The sequence below is a fragment of the Acanthochromis polyacanthus genome, chromosome 6 (assembly GCF_021347895.1).
Source record: "Acanthochromis polyacanthus isolate Apoly-LR-REF ecotype Palm Island chromosome 6, KAUST_Apoly_ChrSc, whole genome shotgun sequence".
Classification (NCBI taxonomy): domain Eukaryota; kingdom Metazoa; phylum Chordata; class Actinopteri; family Pomacentridae; genus Acanthochromis; species Acanthochromis polyacanthus.
The window spans coordinates 44,366,855-44,389,323 of record NC_067118.1 but is presented as its reverse complement, the minus strand read 5'-3'; the positions used below and the strand labels follow the sequence as shown (position 1 = coordinate 44,389,323).

The window sequence follows — 22,469 nt, the reverse complement described above, 5'->3', positions numbered from 1 at the left end:
ACTCATCGATAAAGAACTGATGTCCACCTGTCTGTCTCTCTGCAGTCCACTCTGTATGTGGTCGACCCCTGCCGTGGTGTCCTCACCTGGACGCCGTGAAGCCCCTCCCACCTTCAGGTGTGGATGTCCTCCTGCCGTGTGAGGACTGCGGCTCTGATGCTGAGAACTGGATCTGTCTCACCTGTTACCAGGTAGTCCGTCTCAACTGTCGCACACCCTCTAACCCTGACCCATGAAGTGTCTCAGCTGTCAACGACGTGTCCTCAGGTGTTCTGTGGTCGCTACGTCAACGAGCACATGGTGTCTCACGGCGTCGTCTCCCAACACCCAATGGTGCTGAGCTTCTCTGACCTGTCAGTGTGGTGCTACCTGTGTGAGGCGTACGTCCACAACCAGGTAACACAACTAGGTAACACAACTAGGTAACACACAGGTAACACAACCAGGTAACACACAGGTAACACAACCAGGAAACACACAGGTAACACACAGTTAACACACAGGAAACACACAGGTAACACAACCAGGAAACACACAGGTAACACACAGGTAACACACAGGAAACACACAGGTAACACACAGGAAACACACAGTTAAAACACAGTTAACACACAGGAAACACACAGGTAACACAACCAGGTAACACACAGGTAACACATCCAGGAAACACACATGTAACACAACCAGGTAACACACAGGTAACACACATGTAACACAACCAGGAAACACACAGTTTACACAACCAGGTAACACACAGGTAACACACATGTAACACAACCAGGTAACACAGGTTACACAACCAGGTAACACACAGATAACACAACCAGGTAACACAACCATGTAACACACAGGTAACACAACCAGGTAACACACAGGTAACACACAGGTAGCACATAGGTAACACACATGTAACACAACAAGGTAACACACAGGTAGCACACACAGGTAACACAACCAGGTAACACACACAGGTAACACACAGGTAACACACACAGGTAACACAATCAGGTATCAACCAGGTAACACACCCAGGTAACACACAGGTAACACACAGGTAACACAACCAGGAAACACACAGTTAACACACAGTTAACACACAGGAAACACACAGGTAACACACAGTTAACACACAGGAAACACAAAGGTAACACAACCAGGTAACACACAGGTAACACAACCAGGAAACACACAGGTAACACACATGTAACACAACCAGGTAACACACAGTTTACACAACCAGGTAACACACAGGTAACACACATGTAACACAACCAGGTAACACAGGTTACACAACCAGGTAACACACAGATAACACAACCAGGTAACACAACCATGTAACACACAGGTAACACAACCAGGTAACACACAGGTAACACACAGTTAGCACATAGGTAACACACATGTAACACAACAAGGTAACACACAGGTAACACACACAGGTAACACAACCAGGTAACACACACAGGTAACACACACAGGTAACACAATCAGGTATCAACCAGGTAACACACCCAGGTAACACACAGGTAACACAATCAGGTAACACACAGATAACACAATCAGGTAACACAACCAGGGAACACAACCAGGTAACACACAGGTAACACAATCAGGTAACACAATCAGGTAACACACAGATAACACAGCCAGGTAACACAGGTATCACACACAGGTAACACAATCAGGTAACACAGGTATCACACACAGGTAACACAATCAGGTAACACACAGATAACACAACCAGGTAACACAGGTATCACACACAGGTAACACAACCAGGTAACACAATCAGGTAACACACAGATAACACAACCAGTTAACACAGGTATCACACACAGATAACACAACCAGGTAACACACAGGTAACACAACCAGGTAACACACAGGTAACACAACCAGGTAACACACAGGTAACACACAGGTAACACAACCAGGTAACACAACCAGGTAACACAATCAGGTAACACACAGGTAACACACAGGTAACACAACCAGGTAACACAACCAGGTAACACAACCAGGTAACACAGGTATCACACACAGGTAACACAATCAGGTAACACACAGGTAACACAATCAGGTAACACACAGGTAACACAACCAGGTAACACACAGGTAACACAACCAGGTAACACACAGGTAACACAACCAGGTAACACACAGGTAACACACAGGTAACACAACCAGGTAACACACAGGTAACACAACCAGGTAACACAATCAGGTAACACAACCAGGTAACACACAGGTAACACACAGGTAACACAACCAGGTAACACACAGATAACACAACCAGGTAACACAGGTATCACACACAGGTAACACAATTGGGTAATACAACCAGGTAACACACAGGTAACACAACCAGGTAACACACAGGTAACACAACTACCTGTTACCTGGCTGTGTAGCATAAGTAGTGAACTGGAGGAGGGTCTTCATGGATCAGAAGATTCATTTCATATTCATATTCCTTTTAATAGAACAGATTGTTTTACGTTCCTGAAGGAACCTTAAAGTTCAGAATGACTTTCATAAACCAGAACCAGGAACCAATAATTGTTCCTGGGACTCTGAAATATTCACACTAGGATACATCCCATAATACTGATGGTCAGACTAGGATACATCCCATAATACTGATGTTCACACTAGGATACATCCCATAATACTGATGTTCACACTAGGATACATCCCATAATACTGATGATCACCAGGAAACATCCCATAATACTGATGATCACTAGGATACATCCCATAATACTGATGATCACCAGGATACATCCCATAATACTGATGATCACTAGGATACATCCCGTAATACTGATGGTCACACTAGGATACATCCCATAATACTGATGATCACCAGGATACATCCCATAATACTGATGATCACTAGGATACATCCCATAATACTGATGATCACTAGGATACATCCCATAATACTGATGGTCACTAGGACACATCCCATAATACTGATGATCACACTAGGATACATCCCATAATACTGATGATCACTAGGATACATCCCATAATACTGATGATCACCAGGATACATCCCATAATACTGATGATCACTAGGATACATCCCATAATACTGATGATCACCAGGATACATCCCATAATACTGATGGTCACACTAGGATACATCCCATAATACTGATGATCACCAGGATACATCCCATAATACTGATGATCACTAGGATACATCCCATAATACTGATGATCACACTAGGATACATCCCATAATACTGATGATCACACCAGGATACATCCCATAATACTGATGGTCACACTAGGATACATCCCATAATACTGATGATCACCAGGATACATCCCATAATACTGATGATCACACTAGGATACATCCCATAATACTGATGATCACACCAGGATACATCCCATAATACTGATGATCACAGAAGGATACATCCCATAATACTGATGATCACTAGGATACATCCCATAATACTGATGGTCACACTAGGATACATCCCATAATACTGATGATCACCAGGATACATCCCATAATACTGATGATCACACTAGGATACATCCCATAATACTGATGATCACACCAGGATACATCCCATAATACTGATGGTCACACTAGGATACATCCCATAATACTGATGATCACTAGGATACATCCCATAATACTGATGATCACTAGGATACATCCCATAATACTGATGGTCACACTAGGATACATCCCATAATACTGATGATCACCAGGATACATCCCATAATACTGATGATCACACTAGGATACATCCCATAATACTGATGGTCACTAGGATACATCCCATAATACTGATGATCACACTAGGATACATCCCATAATACTGATGGTCACTAGGATACATCCCATAATACTGATGATCACACTAGGATACATCCCATAATACTGATGGTCACTAGGATACATCCCATAATACTGATGATAACACTAGGATACATCCCATAATACTGATGATCACTAGGATACATCCCATAATACTGATGATCACTAGGATACATCCCATAATACTGATGGTCACTAGGACACATCCCATAATACTGATGATCACCAGGATACATCCCATAATGCTGATGATCACTAGGATACATCCCATAATACTGATGGTCACTAGGACACATCCCATAATACTGATGATCACACTAGGATACATCCCATAATACTGATGATCACCAGGATACATCCCATAATACTGATGGTCACTAGGATACATCCCATAATACTGATGATCACACTAGGATACATCCCATAATACTGATGATCACTAGGATACATCCCATAATACTGATGATCACACTAGGATACATCCCATAATACTGATGGTCACTAGGATACATCCCATAATACTGATGATCACCAGGATACATCCCATAATACTGATGATCACTAGGATACATCCCATAATACTGATGATCACCAGGATACATCCCATAATACTGATGATCACACTAGGATACATCCCATAATACTGATGATCACAGAAGGATACATCCCATAATACTGATGGTCACTAGGATACATCCCATAATACTGATGATCACACTAGGATACATCCCATAATACTGATGATCACTAGGATACATCCCATAATACTGATGATCACAGAAGGATACATCCCATAATACTGATGGTCACTAGGATACATCCCATAATACTGATGATCACAGAAGGATACATCCCATAATACTGATGGTCACTAGGATACATCCCATAATACTGATGATCACACTAGGATACATCCCATAATACTGATGATCACTAGGATACATCCCATAATACTGATGGTCACTAGGATACATCCCATAATACTGATGGTCACTGGGATACATCCCATAATACTGATGATCACACTAGGATACATCCCATAATACTGATGGTCACTAGGATACATCCCATAATACTGATGATCACGAGGATACATCCCATAATACTGATGGTCACTAGGATACATCCCATAATACTGATGGTCACTAGGATACATCCCATAATACTGATGATCACACTAGGATACATCCCATAATACTGATGGTCACTAGGATACATCCCATAATACTGATGATCACTGGGATACATCCCATAATACTGATGGTCACAGAAGGATACATCCCATAATACTGATGATCACAGAAGGATACATCCCATAATACTGATGATCACTAGGACACATCCCATAATACTGATGGTCACTAGGATACATCACATAATACTGATGATCACTAGGACACATCCCATAATACTGATGGTCACCAGGATACATCCCATAATACTGATGATCACTAGGATACATCCCATAATACTGATGATCAACAGGATACATCCCATAATACTGACGATCACTAGGATACATCCCATAATACTGATGATCACTAGGATACATCCCATAATACTGATGATCACACCAGGATACATCCCATAATACTGATGGTCACAGAAGGATACATCCCATAATACTGATGGTCACAGAAGGATACATCCCATAATACTGATGATCACACCAGGATACATCCCATAATACTGATGGTCACCAGGATACATCCCATAATACTGATGATCACTAGGATACATCCCATAATACTGATGATCAACAGGATACATCACATATTACTGATGATCACACCAGGATACATCCCATAATACTGATGGTCACAGAAGGATACATCCCATAATACTGATGATCACACCAGGATACATCCCATAATACTGATGATCAACAGGATACATCCCATAATACTGATGATCACAGAAGGATACATCCCATAATACTGATGGTCACTAGGATACATCCCATAATACTGATGATCACACTAGGATACATCCCATAATACTGATGATCACTAGGATACATCCCATAATACTGATGATCACACCAGGATACATCCCATAATACTGATGATCAACAGGATACATCCCATAATACTGATGATCACTAGGATACATCCCATAATACTGATGATCACAGAAGGATACATCCCATAATACTGATGGTCACTAGGATACATCCCATAATACTGATGATCACACTAGGATACATCCCATAATACTGATGATCACTAGGATACATCCCATAATACTGATGATCACACTAGGATACATCCCATAATACTGATGATCACAGAAGGATACATCCCATAATACTGATGGTCACTAGGATACATCCCATAATACTGATGATCACACTAGGATACATCCCATAATACTGATGATCACAGAAGGATACATCCCATAATACTGATGGTCACTAGGATACATCCCATAATACTGATGATCACACTAGGATACATCCCATAATACTGATGATCACAGCTGGTTATAGAGAAACTCAACAGAAACCAGATTTATTCTTCAGACTGAGACACCTGGATGGATTTAAACTGATCCAGAGTCAGGTTTTACCAGAACTCAGATGTTTCTCCTCCTAAATGTCATGGTTCTATCTGCTGGTCTGATGAAGTTCTGAAAAAGTGATAAATCTGGACCCAACTCTATGGAACTCTGGAAATATTCCCAGTCTGAAGGTAGAACTCTGGTCATTGATGAATTTCCTGCAGATGAAGAACCAGATGTTCTCAGGAGCTTCTGAGGATTTTCCATTATTCAGGTCAAACATTCTTCATCTTGTAAGACCAGAATCATTTTCAATCAATAGATCAGTAAATAAATTGATCAGTAGATCAATAAATGAACAGTCTGACCCGGTGTCAGCTGTTTCTGCTGAATATTGATGACAATCAGTCGTATTGATCAGAAGATCAGCAGCTTTAAACCAGTCGTCTCCTAGAGATCAGTAGAAACTGATCTACTAATCCTGACAGTGATGTCACTTTTACCTGAAACCAGGTGAGTTCGCCTGCCTGGACTGTTTCCTCTGAGCTGCTGCTGATGTTCTATCGTCTGTCCTGGTTCTGCTGTCTGAAATAAAGTTCAAGTTTATCCAAGAGTAGATGATGCTCTATCACACATCATCCCATCCCATAATATCCCCTCAGTCAGCCTCCATGGAGGTCCAGGACCACCCTGATGATGTTTAGATCTTTATTCTCATGTGGATCCGTTTCTTCTGCTCAGATCCTGTTGGAGGCTAAAAACGCTGCTCACTGTGCCAAGTTTGGAGAAGAGATTCCAACGTGGAGCTGAAGCCTCGCCGTCTCCACGGTGATAGATGGTTCAGGGCGTTGCCATGGATACCAGCATCAGCGGTGCTTCGTGGGAAATCCAGCGACGTCGTACGCCGTCCCACAGCTGCCAAAACACTCCTGTTAAAAACCGGTCTTTATCTCCTCATCATCAGTTTGACAGAAAATGTGACGAATCACCAGCAGAAGGACAACAAACAAACAAACAACAACAACAACAACAAATGCTGCTGTCTGTGTTTAACGTGAAGAAACAAACTGAATTTTCATTTTCCTGAAACGAGGCTTAAAACTCCACATTTGTGTGGAACAAACAAAAAGAGAATTTTATAGAAGTTGAAACATTTTTAAAACTTGTTCTCCAATAATAAAATCCTGCAGCGATCAGTTGATCAGCAGGAAGCAGGTTTATTGATCGTCCTTATGTTGGTTCTGAAATGTTGAAGAGCTGATTCCATCCAATAAATCATTGATTGATTGGTGTTGGTATTGATTAAAGGAGCTCGGTGCCATAAGAGTCAGAATGTTTGTATCGTTTCTCTTAAACTGGTTGTGATTGATCACCTGATCAATAATTGTCTCTGAGGGTTCAGTACAGAGAAAATCTACATTTCATTGATTATTGATGAGTTTCCTGTCCTCTGATGAAGACCAGGATGTGACTGAGGTATGTTTCTCTTCCTGGGACGCCAGTGGATGGAGCTGCTGCCTGTTTCCATGGTAACCTGCTGTCCATTTCTGTCTCCAGGTGTTTTAGTGAACAGGTTGCTTGAAGGGCATTATGGGTAATGTAGTTAATGACAGCAACATGCAGAGTTGTTTAAAGTACTGGGAAGTAAAAATACTGCAGTAAAAAGCTGGATAACTGTTGAATGTGTTGTCATTTATATTTTATTACCTGAAAACAGTAAAACAAAATGCTGCAGTAAAATAAGCAGTAATGCAGCATAAAGTAATGTAGAAGTACTTCAGGTTCATGTAGTTAACTCTGGCATCGTCCCGCAGGTCAAAACTGATCCGTTTTAAAGTTTGAAAATGTGGAAAAAAATACAGATATTTTCACAGTGAAACTTCTGATTTCACATTTTCAACAGTTTTGGGAAATCTTCAAAAAAAAAATTTGGTAGAAAAAAAAAAAAGAACATTCACATTCAACCAAAATCCGGAGAAATTTTTGGTTGATTTTTATGTGAATGTTCTTAAAGAGAATATTAGAAGTTTTACTGATATATAAGTAATAACTTTAGATATTTTTAGGATTTTTTTAAGATTTTACTAATTTTTAGAAAATATTTTCACGATTTTTCTTGCCAAATTTGGGGGATTTTTTTTTAAATGTAACTTTTAAGGAGTTATTGGAATTTTCTTCCTGAAGGTTTTGCAAATTTTCAGAAATTCGGGGAATTTTTTGCTGAATTTTTGTTTTGTTTTTCAGACAAAGAAATAGTTTTTGGTGCCCGTAAATGAGGACAACAGGAGGCTTAAAGTGTTCAGTAGAGCTGGACTTGAATATCCGGAGCCCAGAAACTGCTATTCGGGCCAGCCCTAGTGTTCAGATGCTGTGAATCTTTGATCATCTGATTGATTAAGGATCAGTTTCACTCTCGTGGGACCTGCTCATGTCAAATAGACTCATAAATAATAATAATAGTATTTCTATAAATGTACACGTTCATTTGTTGTAGCACTCAGCTCATAGTACTGTCAGTAGTACTACTGCTAGTACTGTTCGTAGTACCAGAGCTACTCCTGCAGTTCCTCTGTCCTCCTGCAGGCGGAGCTGCTGCAACATTGAGCTCTGATCTAAACGAGCTGCAGGTTTCATCTGATTCTTCTGCTTCTCCGTCAGATCATCGAACCTTCGGTTATTGATCCTCAGATTATTGATTAGAGCAGCAACAGAGACTTCGATCCTCCTCCTCCACCCTCCATCATCCTTCCTCCTCCATCATCTTCGTCCTCCTCGTCCTCCTCCAGCCGCAGACCGTCAGACGGACGGTCAGACAGACGGACGGACTCCTCCGGCTGCAGGTCGGTTGTTTTTCAGTTGTTTTTGTTTTTGTTTTTGTTTTACCGGATGAACGCGGATGCAGTTTCTTTAAAAAAAAAAATCTCGAAGCTCCCGGTGTGACGTCGATCTGTCGGTGCTCTTTGATGTTTATCAGCTGCTGATTGGCTGTGGATCAGTCTGATGCTGCCGCTCCTTAACGTCATGAAACACCTGCAGAACATCTGGAGCTTCTGATTTCCTCTGTTGTTGTTTACTGCTAACTGTTTACTATCGGTCTGTTGTTGTTGTTTACTCACTATTTTTTATTGCTGTGCTTGCTGAGGTTGTGGGCAAATATTGTTGTCTTTCTGTGTTTATCATTGCGTTGTTTGTGTTTATCGTTGTGTTGTTGTTTATTGTTGTGTTTGTCGGTGCAGATAAACACAGTTCAGAATGCCGTAGAGAATGTGTCTGCTGTAGTTTCCCACAGATGTTCATGATTATTGATCGATATGCTGATCAGGTTCTCCACTTATTGATCGTTCAGTCTGTGAAGATGTTTTCCAGATTCCAGTAAAATGTCATCTTCCTTCCTCCTTCCCAGTGATGTCGGCGTCTCCCGCCCTCTCCGACCTTTCCCGCCTCTACCAGACGGAGTTTGTTCGCAGTGCCAGAGCCGTGGGCGTCCTCTGGGCCGTCTGCTCGCTCTGCTTCGCCATCATCCAGGTGGTCATCCTGGTGCAGCCGTCCTGGATCGGCACCGCGGACGTCCGGCCTCCGCAGCCCAGCGGCACCCTGGGATTGTTTGAGGTGACAAACCCCGCCCCTCACCTGTGACTGACCAATCACAGCTGACTTCCAGCAGCAGTTGGTTAAACCTGAAACACCTCAGGGAAAATCACTGACGTGTCCCTCTGTACTTCTGTTCTTACATGTCTCTGTATGTCCGTGTACATACATGTCCTTGAATACATACATGTCCTTGTGTGCATACATGTCCTTGTGTGCATACATGTCCCTGTGTGCATACATGTCCCTGTGTGCATACATGTCCCTGTGTGCATACATGTCCTTGTGTCCATACATGTCCTTGTGTGCATACATGTATTGTGTACATACATGTCCCTATGTGCATACATGTCCCTGTGTCCATACATGTCCTTGTGTGCATACATGTCCTTGTGTGCATACATGTATTGTGTACATACATGTCCCTGTGTCCATACATGTCCCTGTGTGCATACATGTCCTTGTGTGGATACATGTCCTTTTGTGCATACATGTCCCTGTGTGCATACATGTCATTGTGTACATACATGTCCCTCTGTGCATACATGTCCTTGTGTACATACATGTCCCTGTGTCCATACATGTCCCTGTGTGCATACATGTCCTTCTGTGGATACATGTCCTTTTGTGCATACATGTCCCTGTGTGCATACATGTCCTTCTGTGCATACATGTCCTTGTGTGGATACATGTCCTTTTGTGCATACATGTATTGTGTACATACATGTCCCTATGTGCATACATGTCCTTATGTGCATACATGTCCCTGTGTGCATACATGTCCTTCTGTGCATACATGTCCTTGTGTACATACATGTCCCTGTGTCCATACATGTCCCTGTGTCCATACATGTCCTTGTGTGGATACATGTCCTTTTGTGCATACATGTCCCTGTGTGCATACATGTCGTTGTGTACATACATGTCCCTCTGTGCATACATGTCCTTGTGTACATACATGTCCCTGTGTCCATACATGTCCTTGTGTGCATACATGTCCTTCTGTGGATACATGTCCTTTTGTGCATACATGTCCCTGCGTGCATACATGTCCCTGTGTACATACATGTCCTTGTGTACATACATTTCCCATGTGTCCATACATGTCCTTGTGTACATACATGTCCTTGTGTACATACATGTCCCTGTGTGCATACATGTCATTGTGTACATACATGTCCCTGTGTGCATACATGTCCTTGTGTACATACATGTCCTTGTGTACATACATTTCCCATGTGTCCATACATGTCCTTGTGTACATACATGTTCTTGTGTACATACATGTCCTTGTGTACATACATGTCCCTATGTGCATACATGTCCCTGTGTGCATACATGTCCCTGTGTGCATACATGTCCTTGTGTACATACATGTCCTTGTGTGCATACATGTCCTTGTGTGCATACATGTCCTTGTGTACATACATGTCCTTGTGTGCATACATGTCCTTGTGTGCATACATGTCCTTGTGTGCATACATGTCCCTGTGCATACATATCCCTGTGTACATATGTCCCTGTGTACATACATGTCCCTGTGTACATACATGTCCTTGTGTACATACATGTCCTTGTGTGCATACATGTCCCTGTGTACATATGTCCCTGTGTACATACATGTCCTTGTGTGCATAAATGTCCCTGTGTCCATCCATGTCCCTGTGTACATACATGTCCTTGTGTACATACATGTCCCTGTGTCCATACATGTCATTGTGTGCATGCATGTCCTTGTGTCCATACATGTCATTGTGTGCATACATGTCCTTGTGTGCATACATGTCCCTGTGTACATACATGTCCCTGTGTACATATGTTCCTGTGTACATACATGTCCCTGTGTACATACATGTCCCTGTATGCATACATGTCCTTGTGTGCATACATGTCCTTGTGTACATACATGTCCTTGTGTGCATACATGTCCTTGTGTGCATACATGTCCTTGTGTACATACATGTATCTGTGTACATACATGTCCTTGTGTGCATACATGTCCTTGTGTGCATACATGTCCTTGTGTGCATACATGTCCTTGTGTACATACATGTCCTTGTGTACATACATGTATCTGTGTACATACATGTCCTTGTGTGCATACATGTCCTTGTGTGCATAAATGTCCTTGTGTACATACATGTCCTTGTGTACATACATGTCCTTGTGTGCATAAATGTCCTTGTGTACATACATGTATCTGTGTACATACATGTCCTTGTGTGCATACATGTCCTTGTGTACATACATGTCCTTGTGTACATACATGTATCTGTGTACATACATGTCCTTGTGTACATACATGTCCTTGTGTGCATAAATGTCCTTGTGTACATACATGTCCTTGTGTACATACATGTATCTGTGTACATACATGTCCTTGTGTGCATAAATGTCCTTGTGTACATACATGTCCTTGTGTACATACATGTCCTTGTGTGCATACATGTCCTTGTGTGCATACATGTCCTTGTGTACATACATGTATCTGTGTACATACATGTCCTTGTGTGCATAAATGTATCTGTGTGCATACATGTCCTTGTGTGCATACATGTATCTGTATACTTGTGTGTTGTCAGGTATGTCTGGAGTCTGATTGGCCGGTCCCAGACTGTCGTGGCGGTCTGTCCAGTCTGTCTCCTCTGCCGTCCTTCCAGTCGGTGGCAGTGTTGGTGGGTGTGTCTCTGTGGGCGGTGTGGACCAGCGTCCTCTGTCTCTGTCTCTTCAGGTTCTGCAGCGCTGCAACCGTCTACAAGATCTGCGCCTGGCTGCAGCTGACTGCAGGTCAGTGCTGCTTCCCAACACCTCAGCAGGTTTAATGCACGATCTTCCAGAGTTTAAAGACAGTGTCGATATGACCCAGCTAGCTGGTTCTCTGCAGCGAGCTGGTTCTCTGCAGCTAGCTGGCTCTCTGCATGTAGCTGGCTCTCTGCATGTAGCTGGCTCTCTGCATGTAGCTGGCTCTCTGCATGTAGTTGGCTCTCTGCAGCTAGCTGGTTCTCAGCATGGTTCCTCTCTCTCTGCAGGGTTCTGCCTGGCGCTGGCCTGCCTCCTGTTTCCAGACTCGTGGGAGAGTCCAGAGATGAGAGCTCTTTGTGGTGACTCGGTGAGGACAAACACTGTGAGGGCTGAATGTTGGGGAACAGATAAAGTTCATGTTAGTATTAAAACACAGTCTTCATACAGAAACAGTTGATAAACAAGGATTGTATGGTTCTAGCAGCAGCACATGTTAAACAGTCTGAGGAACTGAGATCTGAAGGAGTTACAGCCTGGAACAGTGTTAGTGGTTAAAGGTTCACTGATGACTCTGTTCAGTTTTATTCATAAACATTCCACAACTTAAACAGAGAACAGAGAACCCAACTATTCAGAGCTGCCTTTGGACTCCCTATGAGCAGCAGACGGGCAGGGGGACAAAAACAACTTCAGAACCAGGTTCAGGGAAGGAGGACATCTGCGGGGGTGGGGGGTGGGTGGGGGGGGGCAGTCGAAGAACAGATGGAAAACAGACGGAGAACAAACAGTACTAGTAGAACTGTGAACTTTCTGGAGGACCAGAGAACAGAGTCAGTGGATGTAAAGGTGAGATCTACTTGTATGGAGAGGAGCCCAGTGCATCATGGGAATCTACAGCAGTAGAAGTGAGGGACAGATCAGCTGATCCTGAGCAGCTCAACTACAGAGGAACGTTCTAATCCTGATCTTAGAGTAGAGAGGCTGTCTGCCTCCAGAACCCAAACTAGGAGCTGGTTCCACCACAGAGGAGCTGATAACTGAAGGTTCTTGTAGCGTATTCATTATAAGAGCTGCAATATTCGGTTTGTCCCCGAGATGGCACTGTAGCTTGTTCATGTTGTTACTGTGTTGTGAGACCACAGAATAAAATGAGACCTGTTGATCACCAGACATGGCGTCGTACACAACGTATATTACATGGTGTCAGAATGAATCTAGAAACTGAGGCAGAGAAGAGGACATGGAGCAGATGAAACTCCCGACCTCACGAAGTCTAGTAGGAAATCTAGCGGAAAATTGGAGGATCTGGATCCAGAGGTTTGAACTTTTTCTTGTTGCCAGTGGAGTTAATGAAAAGTCTGACGAAGTGAAAAGAGCCACATTCCTGCACGTGGCCGGGGACGAAGCAATTAAAGTTTTTAATACGCTTGACTTCGATGAAGACGTGGATGACTACGACGTTTTGAAAGAGCTGTTTCGCCGACATTGTGAGCCACGGAAAAATGTAACATATTTAAGACATTTATTCTTCACACGAGTACAAGGAAAGTCTGAAGGTATTGATGCATATGTGACAGATTTGAAGAATAAGGCAAGAGACTGTGAGTTTGAGCATCTCGCAGACTCACTGATTCGGGATCGAATTGTGTGTGGCATCACAAATGATCAAGTTAGAGGACGACTTCTAAGAGAACCTGACCTCACGCTGAATAAAGCAATAGATATTTGTAGAGCCAGTGAGCTATCCAAGACTCAGCTCAAAAGTCTACATGAAGAGGTTGAAGTTCCGGTTCACAAAGTCTCCAAGCAAAAACAGCGTGACAGACAGCAAGCTAAAGGTGCCACATCACAGAGTACAAAGATGAAAAATCAAGGAAACTGCACCAGATGTGGATTCAGACATGAGCCAAGGAAATGTCCTGCCTACGGACAAATGTGCAAAGCCTGCCACAGAAAGAATCACTATGCAAAAATGTGTAATTCAAGAAGACACATAGATAACCATAAAGTGCAACAGATAAACAAAGCAGAGGCCGATGATGAACTCTTTATTGGCTCAATCCGAGCAGAAAAACATGACAACCCAGTCTCACAGATCAATACTGTGGATACAAAGAAAGAAAAGTGGCAAGAAAATTTGATTGTCAACCAGAAAGTTTTGAAATTCAGGCTGGATACAGGAGCTGACTGTAACGTCATTCTGTGAGTGACCTCAGAAAGCTGAGATTGGACAAAAAGATGAGCAAATCACATTCCAAGCTTGTTGCATATGCAGGTCACAAAATTCAAGCTAAAGGAAGAATCATGCTGACCTGTCAGTACAAAGATAACAAGTATGATGTGGAATTTGAAGTAATAAAGAACAAGGCACCTGCAATCCTGGGAGGACAGTCATGTGAAGAAATGGGTCTTGTCAAAAGACTACATGTACTTAAAATAGAGAGTGACATTCTTAGTGAATATGAGGACTTGTTCACGGGATTAGGCTGCATACCAGGTGTGCACCACATCAAGACGAATCCAGATCTTACTCCAGTTGTTCATGCACCCAGGAAAGTTCCTGTCGCACTAAAAGACAAGACTGAGACACAACAGAAGAGAATGGAAAGTTTAGGGGTGATAACCAAACAAACTGAACCTACAGATTGGGTAAACAGTACCCAGATAGCAAACTATGGGTGAATCAATGTTGAATCTATGTTGAGACCTAACGTAGAAATTATAGAGAAAGCGCAAGGTTGATAAAATGTTGAGTCAACGTTTGCTTTTCAACCATAAATCACACTTTACCCAGATAGCAAAAGATGTTAAATCAATGTTGAATTAGGGTTAAGAAGGTTGAATTGTGGTTACGGTTGAAGACTGATGGTTGGATCAACGTTGATTCAACAACATTTTGTCAACATTGAAGTTTGTGTTTAAAAGATACCATTGAATCTACGTTGTATTTTGGTTTAATTAAAATGTTTGACAGGTCAATGTTTAATTAATGTTGAATCTATGTTTGCAAACATGTAATCTATGTAAGCAAACGTTGACTCAACATTTTATCAACCTTGCGCTTTCTGTATAATTTCTACATTAGGTCTCAACATAGATTCAACATTGATTCACCCATAGTTTGCTATCTGGGGATGGTGACTGTAACAAAACCTAACAAAGTCCGGATCTGTATTGACCCACAAGACCTCAATAAAGCCATTAAGAGAGAACACCACCCACTATGCACAATAGAAGGAGTGGTAGCTGAAATGCCAAATGCTTTTCAGTTTTGGATGCAAATCATGGATTTTGGCAAATCCAACTAGATACCTGTGTACCTTCAATACACCATTTGGGAGATATCGATTTAAAAAGCTTCCATTTGGTATATCATCAGCACCAGAGGTGTTCCAGAGGTGCATGGCCAGACACCTAGAAGGGCTAGAAGGTGTAGTCAATGTAATGGATGATATTCTAGTTTGGGGAGAGAGCATAGAGCAGCATGACATTCGTTTGAGGCAACTGCTAGATCGCCTCAGAAGCATTAATCTGAAACTGAACAAAAGTAAGTGTAAAATAAGAATGACTGAAATCACTTACATTGGACATGTGCTCAGTGAGGAAGGACTCAAGCCTGATCCTGAAAAGATCAGAGCGATTCAAGACATGCCTGCACCAGAAGATAAAGCTGCGCTCCAGAGGTTCACTGGGTTACTTCAATACCTCTCCAAGTTCATCCCTAACCTCTCGGATATCAGCGCCCCTCTGAGGAAGCTGGAAGGAAATGCAGAATGGCACTGGGGGACAGAACAACAACAAAGTTTTGACAAACTAAAAGTTCTTGTAAGCCGAGCACCAGTACTCAAGTACTATGATGTCGACAAGCCAGTAACATTGTCTGTTGATGCGAGTTCTGAGGGTTTGGGAGCTGTGCTACTTCAAGAGGGACATCCAGTGGCATATGGCTCCAGAGCGTTAACCGACTGTCAAAAACGTTATGCACAAATTGAGAAAGAGCTGCTTGCAATTGTATTTGGCTGTGAGAAGTTTCACCAGTATCTATATGGAATACATGTACATGTAGAAAGTGATCATAAACCAATGGAAGTGATATTTAAAAAGTCACTTCTCAGCGCCCCAGCCAGGCTTCAAAGAATGCTCTTGAGGTTTCAAAAGTACAGTCTTGAAGTCAAATACAAACCAGGCAAGGAAATGCGTATCGCTGATGCTCTAAGCAGAGAGTTTCTGAAAGAACAAAATGAGAAACTTCTTGATGACGAGCTGGAAGTTAACTCTGTCAGCCAGCAACTTCCAGTATCAGAGGAAAAGTTGCAGGAATTCAGAAAGGCCACGGAAGAAGATGCAAAGTTGGGACTGGTCGCGAATGCAATTCTGAAAGGATGGCCGGATAAACAGAGACTGCTTCCAGACAAAATCAAACAATACTGGACATTCAGAGAAGAACTGTGTTATATTGATGGACTAATATTCAACAACTCAAGGTTAGTAGTTCCAAACACACTGAGAAGTGAAATGCTCAGAAAAATCCACGAGTCACACATGGGTATAGTTAAGTGTAAAGAGAGAGCCCGTGACATACTGTACTGGCCAGGTATGGCAAAACAGATAGAGGAAGTTGTATCTCAGTGTACTGTATGCAATGCACACAAAAATGAGAATCCTAAAGAGCCACTCATGTTACATGCAGTGCCTGAGAGAGCGTGGGAAAAGATAGGTGTGGATTTGTTTCATTTCAATGATGCAGAGTTTCTTTTGTGTGTGGATTATTTTTCGAAGTTTCCAGAGATTGTGAAGCTGAGTGGAACCTCAAGCAAACATGTAATCGTTGCACTCAAGTCTATCTTTGCAAGGCATGGTGTGCCAGATGAGTTATTTTCAGACAATGGTAGACAGCTCGTGAGTCAGGAGATGGTGGACTTCAGCACCGACTGGGGTTTAAACACACCACCTCCAGTCCGACGTTTCCACAGTCAAATGGGCAAGTTGAGAGAGCTGTTCAGACAGTGAAAAACCTGTTGAGAAAAGCACAGGACAGCTCTGGAGACCCATACTTGGCCCTGCTGGAATACCGGAACACGCCACTGAGCAGGGCTGGCCTCTCACCTGCTCAGATGCTCTTGGGGAGAAGGCTCAAGTCAAAATTACCGGTGACAAAAAACATTGCTGCAGCCAGCTCTCTATGACAATGTTAGGAGCAACCTTGTTAACAGACAACAAAGACAGAAACATTACTTTGATCGAGGAACCAGGACACTGCCTCATCTCCAGGTTGGTGAGCATGTGAGGATTAGACAAGGCAGCAAGTGGGAATCAGCTACAGTGATACAGAAACATGACTTGCCAAGATCCTACATAGTCAAAACGACGGAAGGACAAGTGTACAGAAGGAATCGCAGACACTTGCTCAAAACTAAAGAGACATCTTTCCCAGGGACACCTGATGACACACTATCAGAGCACTCAGGCGATGTGGGACAAGGCACTTTGCCAAGTGCTGATACACCCAGTCCTACACCTGACTGTTACACTGCACCACCCAGTCCAAGAGTAGTGACTGATGAGACTGTAAATAGCCCTGTAACTACAACACGCTGTGGAAGACCAGTAAGAGTGCCAAAACGTTATTTGGAATAATTAAAATAGGCTAACTTACTGACTGTTATGGTTTGGTTCACGGTTTGAATAAAGATGTGTATGCGTATATATATATATATATTTTTTTTTTTAAAAGAAACGAAAAAACACAAAGGTTGGTATTTAACTGCTGTATACTGATTGTAATGATGTGATTTTGTCATGACTTTGAGGATAAGTTATGTTCTGTTAGAATTGAAATATGGAGTGTTGGGTTGAAGTTAATTGTTTTTACGATACGCGGGAAATGTGTAGACGGTAGAACGTTTGAGTACTTTTGGGTGATATAGTTATTTACCTGGTTCACAACGGTTACAGCATTATTCTACAGGAAGGGGAACATTATCTTGAGAAAGGGAGATGTAGTGTATTCATTATAAGAGCTGCAATATTCGGTTTGTCCCCTAGATGGCACTGTAGCTTGTTCATGTTCTTACTGTGTTGTGAGACCACAGAATAAAATAAGACCTGTTGATCACCAGACATGGCGTCGTACACAACGTATATTACAGTTCTGCTTCTGGAACCTCTGGAACCAGCAGTGAAGCTGCAGTCTGAGAGGGAACGGTTTCGATAGGATGATCTGGACCAATCAGGTCTTTAAGATACGATGGAGCTGCTCATTCAGAGTTCAGATGTTAGAAGAAGGATTTTAGATTCTATCCTGGATTTTACAGTGAGCCATGAAGAGAAGCTAGCAGGAGAACTCTGATCTCTGTTCCTGGTTTCTGTCAGAACTCTGGCTGGAGGTTTTTAGGAGAATTATTGGGACCTCCTGATCATCGGGAACTACAGTAGTCCAGCCTAGAAGTTCTAAATGCATGGACTAGTTCCTCAGCATCACTCTGAGACCAGATGTTCCTGATTTTACAACATTAGATGATAGAAAGCTTCGTACAGACTGGTTTAGATGTTGAAGGACAGATCTTGGTCAGAGAGAACTCCAAGGTTCTCTACAGGAGAACTGGAGGCAGCCCCATCTAGAGGAACTATCTGGTTAGATGGAGTGTTTCAAACACAAGAACTTCAGTTTTTCTGGACTTAAATGAACAAAGTTCCAGATCCTCCAGGTCTTCATGTCCTTCAGACATGTTGGTGTTCCACAGATAAATAGAACTGGGTGTCATCTGCATAACAATGGATATTTATGGAGTGTTTCCTAATAATTCTGTCTAAGGAGAGCATGTTTGAAGTAAATAATACTGGTTCTATCACAGAACCCTTAGGAACTCCACAACTAACTCTGGTGGAAGAATCCTCATTAACATGAACAAAGTTCCTTTAATCCCAGTAACATGTTCCAGACGCTGCTAGCGACTGTATCAGATGAGATCCAGTAGAAACATGATCAGATCATGAGTGACCTTCTCCCCTGCTCTTTCTGTACTATGATGCTTCTCCATCCTGACTGTCCTCAGGTGGGCAGTTTCTCTCCAGGTAACTGTTCGGTGCACTGGGCCTACATCCTGGCCATCCTGGGAGTTCTTGATTATGCCATCTTGGCCACGCTGGCCTTTGTCCTGGCCAACAGACAGGATGCGCTGCTGCCGCCAGATTCCCAGGACGGTAAGAAATGAGGTGGCTGATAGATAACTCCACTAAATGCTGAACTTCAGTTAAACACCGGCTCTGTTTGTGCAGTGACCACGGGTCTGCTGATGACGGCATGAAGACCTGGTGAGTCCCTTCTTCTTCATGAAAAATATTTTTCCACGAAATATGTTTGTCTTTCAATCTGACTGAAGCAAAACAGAAATCAGCTGCCTGGAACAGACATTAGTAATCTGCTTTAGAGATCTACATCCAGAATACATCCTGTCCTACCCCATCACTGACATTTCATCCGTTGTTATCACCAGGAAAGACAGAAAAATCCAAGAGGAAACAACAGAGACAGTGATGGAGAATGACAGAAAGCAACGACTGAAAATAGCAGTGAAATAACAGAAAATAGTGAAAGAAAATATCAGAGAACCATTACCGAGTAAGACAGACGAAATAGACAACGGACAACATTGTCACAGCATAGCTAATGACACCAACAGAACACAGTGACCAGAAATGACAGGAAACTGTGCAACAAAAATCTAAATATAAAAAAACAGCGACACAAACTACAGAAACTGACAGAAAACAATGGAGAACAGTATCAGAGAACAATAAGGAACAGCCTCAGAACACAACAGAAACAGTAGAAGACAGAAACTGTCACAGAAAATACCAATAGAATAGAATATTTTTATTGTCAAGTCCTCTCTATATCCAGGACATGCAGAGGAACTGAAAAGATGTTTCTCTCTCACCTTTATATTAGCGCCATACATTTAAAAAAAAGGATCAAAATAAAATATGAAGAAAATAACAGGTGTCTAGGGGATGGATGGATGGATGGATGGATGGATGGATGGATGGATGGATGGATGGATGGATGGATGGATGACCAGCCTCTCAGAACTTCTTGTGATGATGGTGCCAGGGTTAGGGTTAGCAGCTGGATGGGTGGGCTGGTTTGAGACATGGGACCTCCAGCTGGACTCAGAGAGACGCTAGAGATGTCAGGGAGGACATTCTTCCTTCACAGAGTCCTTCAAAACATGAACTGACCCGAGACATGTTGTCTGGTCCGGCTGCTTTATGTAGTCTGACTCTGTAGAGGTTGACAAAAACAGGGACAGAAACAAATAATAACAGAAACAAATAAAAACAGCAGCAGAAGCACCAACAGATATTATACAACTATAGCAGAAAATGACAGAAACTCTGACAGAAATCAACAGAAACGGAGACAACAACAGCATAAAACAGCAACATAAAACAAAACAGCATAAAACAACAACAACAACATAAAACAACAACAACAGCATAAAACAACAACAACATAAAACAGAAGCTCAAAACAACAACATCATAAAACAACAACAACAGCATAAAACAGCAACAGTAAACAACAGCATAAACAAAAACATAAAACAACAACAACAACAACAACATAAAACAACAACAGCATAAAACAACAACAACAACATAAAACAACAACAACAACATAAAACAAAAACAGCATAAACAACAACAACAGCATAAAACAACAACAACAACGTAAAACAAAAACAGCATAAAACAACAACATAAAACAACAACAATAGAAAACAGCAGCTCAAAACAACATCATAAAACAGCAGCATAAAACAACATAAAACAACAACATAAAACAACATCATAAAAAAACAACATAAAACAACAACAACATAAAACAACAACAACAACATAAAACAAAAACAGCATAAAACAACAACAACAACAGCATAAAACAACAACAACAACAACAACAACGTAAAAGAAAAACAGCATAAAACAACAACAACATAAAACAACAACAATAGAAAACAGCAGCTCAAAACAACATCATAAACAGCAGCATAAAACAACATAAAACAACAACATAAAACAACAACATCATAAAAAACAACATAAAACAACAACAACATAAAACAACAACATAAAACAAAAACAGCATAAACAACAACATAAAACAACAACAACAGCATAAACAACAACAACAACATAAAACAAAAACAGCATAAAACAACAACAACATAAAACAACAACAATAGAAAACAGCAGCTCAAAACAACAGCATAAAACAGCAGCATAAAAACAACAACATAAAACAACAACAACATAAACAACAACAACAGCATAAAACAGCAACAGTAAACAAACAGCATAAACAACAACATAAAACAAAACAGCATAAACAACAACAACAACATAAAACAACAACAGCATAAAACAACAACAACAACATAAACAAACAACAACATAAAACAAAAACAGCATAAAACAACATAAAAACAACAACATAAACAACAACATCATAAAAAACAACATAAAACAACAACAACAGCATAAAACAACAACATAAAACAAAAACAGCATAAAACAACAACAACAAACATAAACAACAACAGCATAAAACAACAACAACAACAACATAAAACAAAAACAGCATAAAACAACATAAAACAACAACATAAAAACAACAACATCATAAAAAACAACATATAACACAACAACATAAAACAAAAACAGCATAAACAACAACAACATAAAACAACAACAACAGCATAAACAACAATAGAAACAGAAAGCTCAAAACAAC

The 22,469-nt window shown here is 41.5% G+C and overlaps 2 protein-coding genes across 4 annotated transcripts in view; both read left to right on the top strand.

Annotated features, from left to right (window-relative positions):
• Positions 1-7,669, top strand: part of LOC110970799 (histone deacetylase 6-like) — a 50,195-nt gene extending 42,526 nt beyond the window's left edge. Inside the window, 4 exon segments of the mRNA XM_051950172.1 lie at positions 46-67; positions 70-191; positions 268-396; positions 7,085-7,669. Coding sequence (XP_051806132.1) covers positions 46-67; positions 70-191; positions 268-396; positions 7,085-7,153 — 342 coding nt within the window. The 3' untranslated portion in view covers positions 7,154-7,669.
• Positions 7,670-8,410: 741 nt separating this feature from the next.
• Positions 8,411-21,405, top strand: LOC127534585 (LHFPL tetraspan subfamily member 3 protein-like). Of its 3 annotated transcripts, none has more exons than XM_051950168.1 (6): positions 8,411-9,183; positions 9,747-9,952; positions 12,514-12,718; positions 12,961-13,091; positions 19,729-19,876; positions 19,952-21,405. In XM_051950168.1, the coding sequence occupies exons 2-6, from the start codon at positions 9,749-9,751 to the stop codon at positions 19,978-19,980; spliced, it is 717 nt and encodes a 238-aa protein (XP_051806128.1). In that variant the 5' UTR covers positions 8,411-9,183; positions 9,747-9,748; the 3' UTR covers positions 19,981-21,405. The 3 variants fall into 3 exon arrangements, with proteins under 3 accessions (XP_051806128.1, XP_051806130.1, XP_051806129.1); XM_051950170.1 differs by having other exon boundaries at positions 8,422-9,183; positions 12,961-13,040; XM_051950169.1 differs by lacking the exon at positions 8,411-9,183 and adding an exon at positions 9,303-9,436.
• The last annotated feature ends 1,064 nt before the right edge of the window (positions 21,406-22,469 follow it).

Excerpts from the sequence above, each read along its gene's own strand:
- LOC127534585 (XM_051950168.1), top strand. The coding sequence starts at position 9,749 with ATGTCGGCGTCTCCCGCCCTCTCCGACCTTTCCCGCCTCTACCAGACG. Across the intron at positions 13,092-19,728 it reads GGGGAACAGATAAAGTTCAT|GTGGGCAGTTTCTCTCCAGG; the intron begins GTTAGTATTAAA and ends GACTGTCCTCAG. Across the intron at positions 19,877-19,951 it reads GCCGCCAGATTCCCAGGACG|TGACCACGGGTCTGCTGATG; the intron begins GTAAGAAATGAG and ends CTGTTTGTGCAG.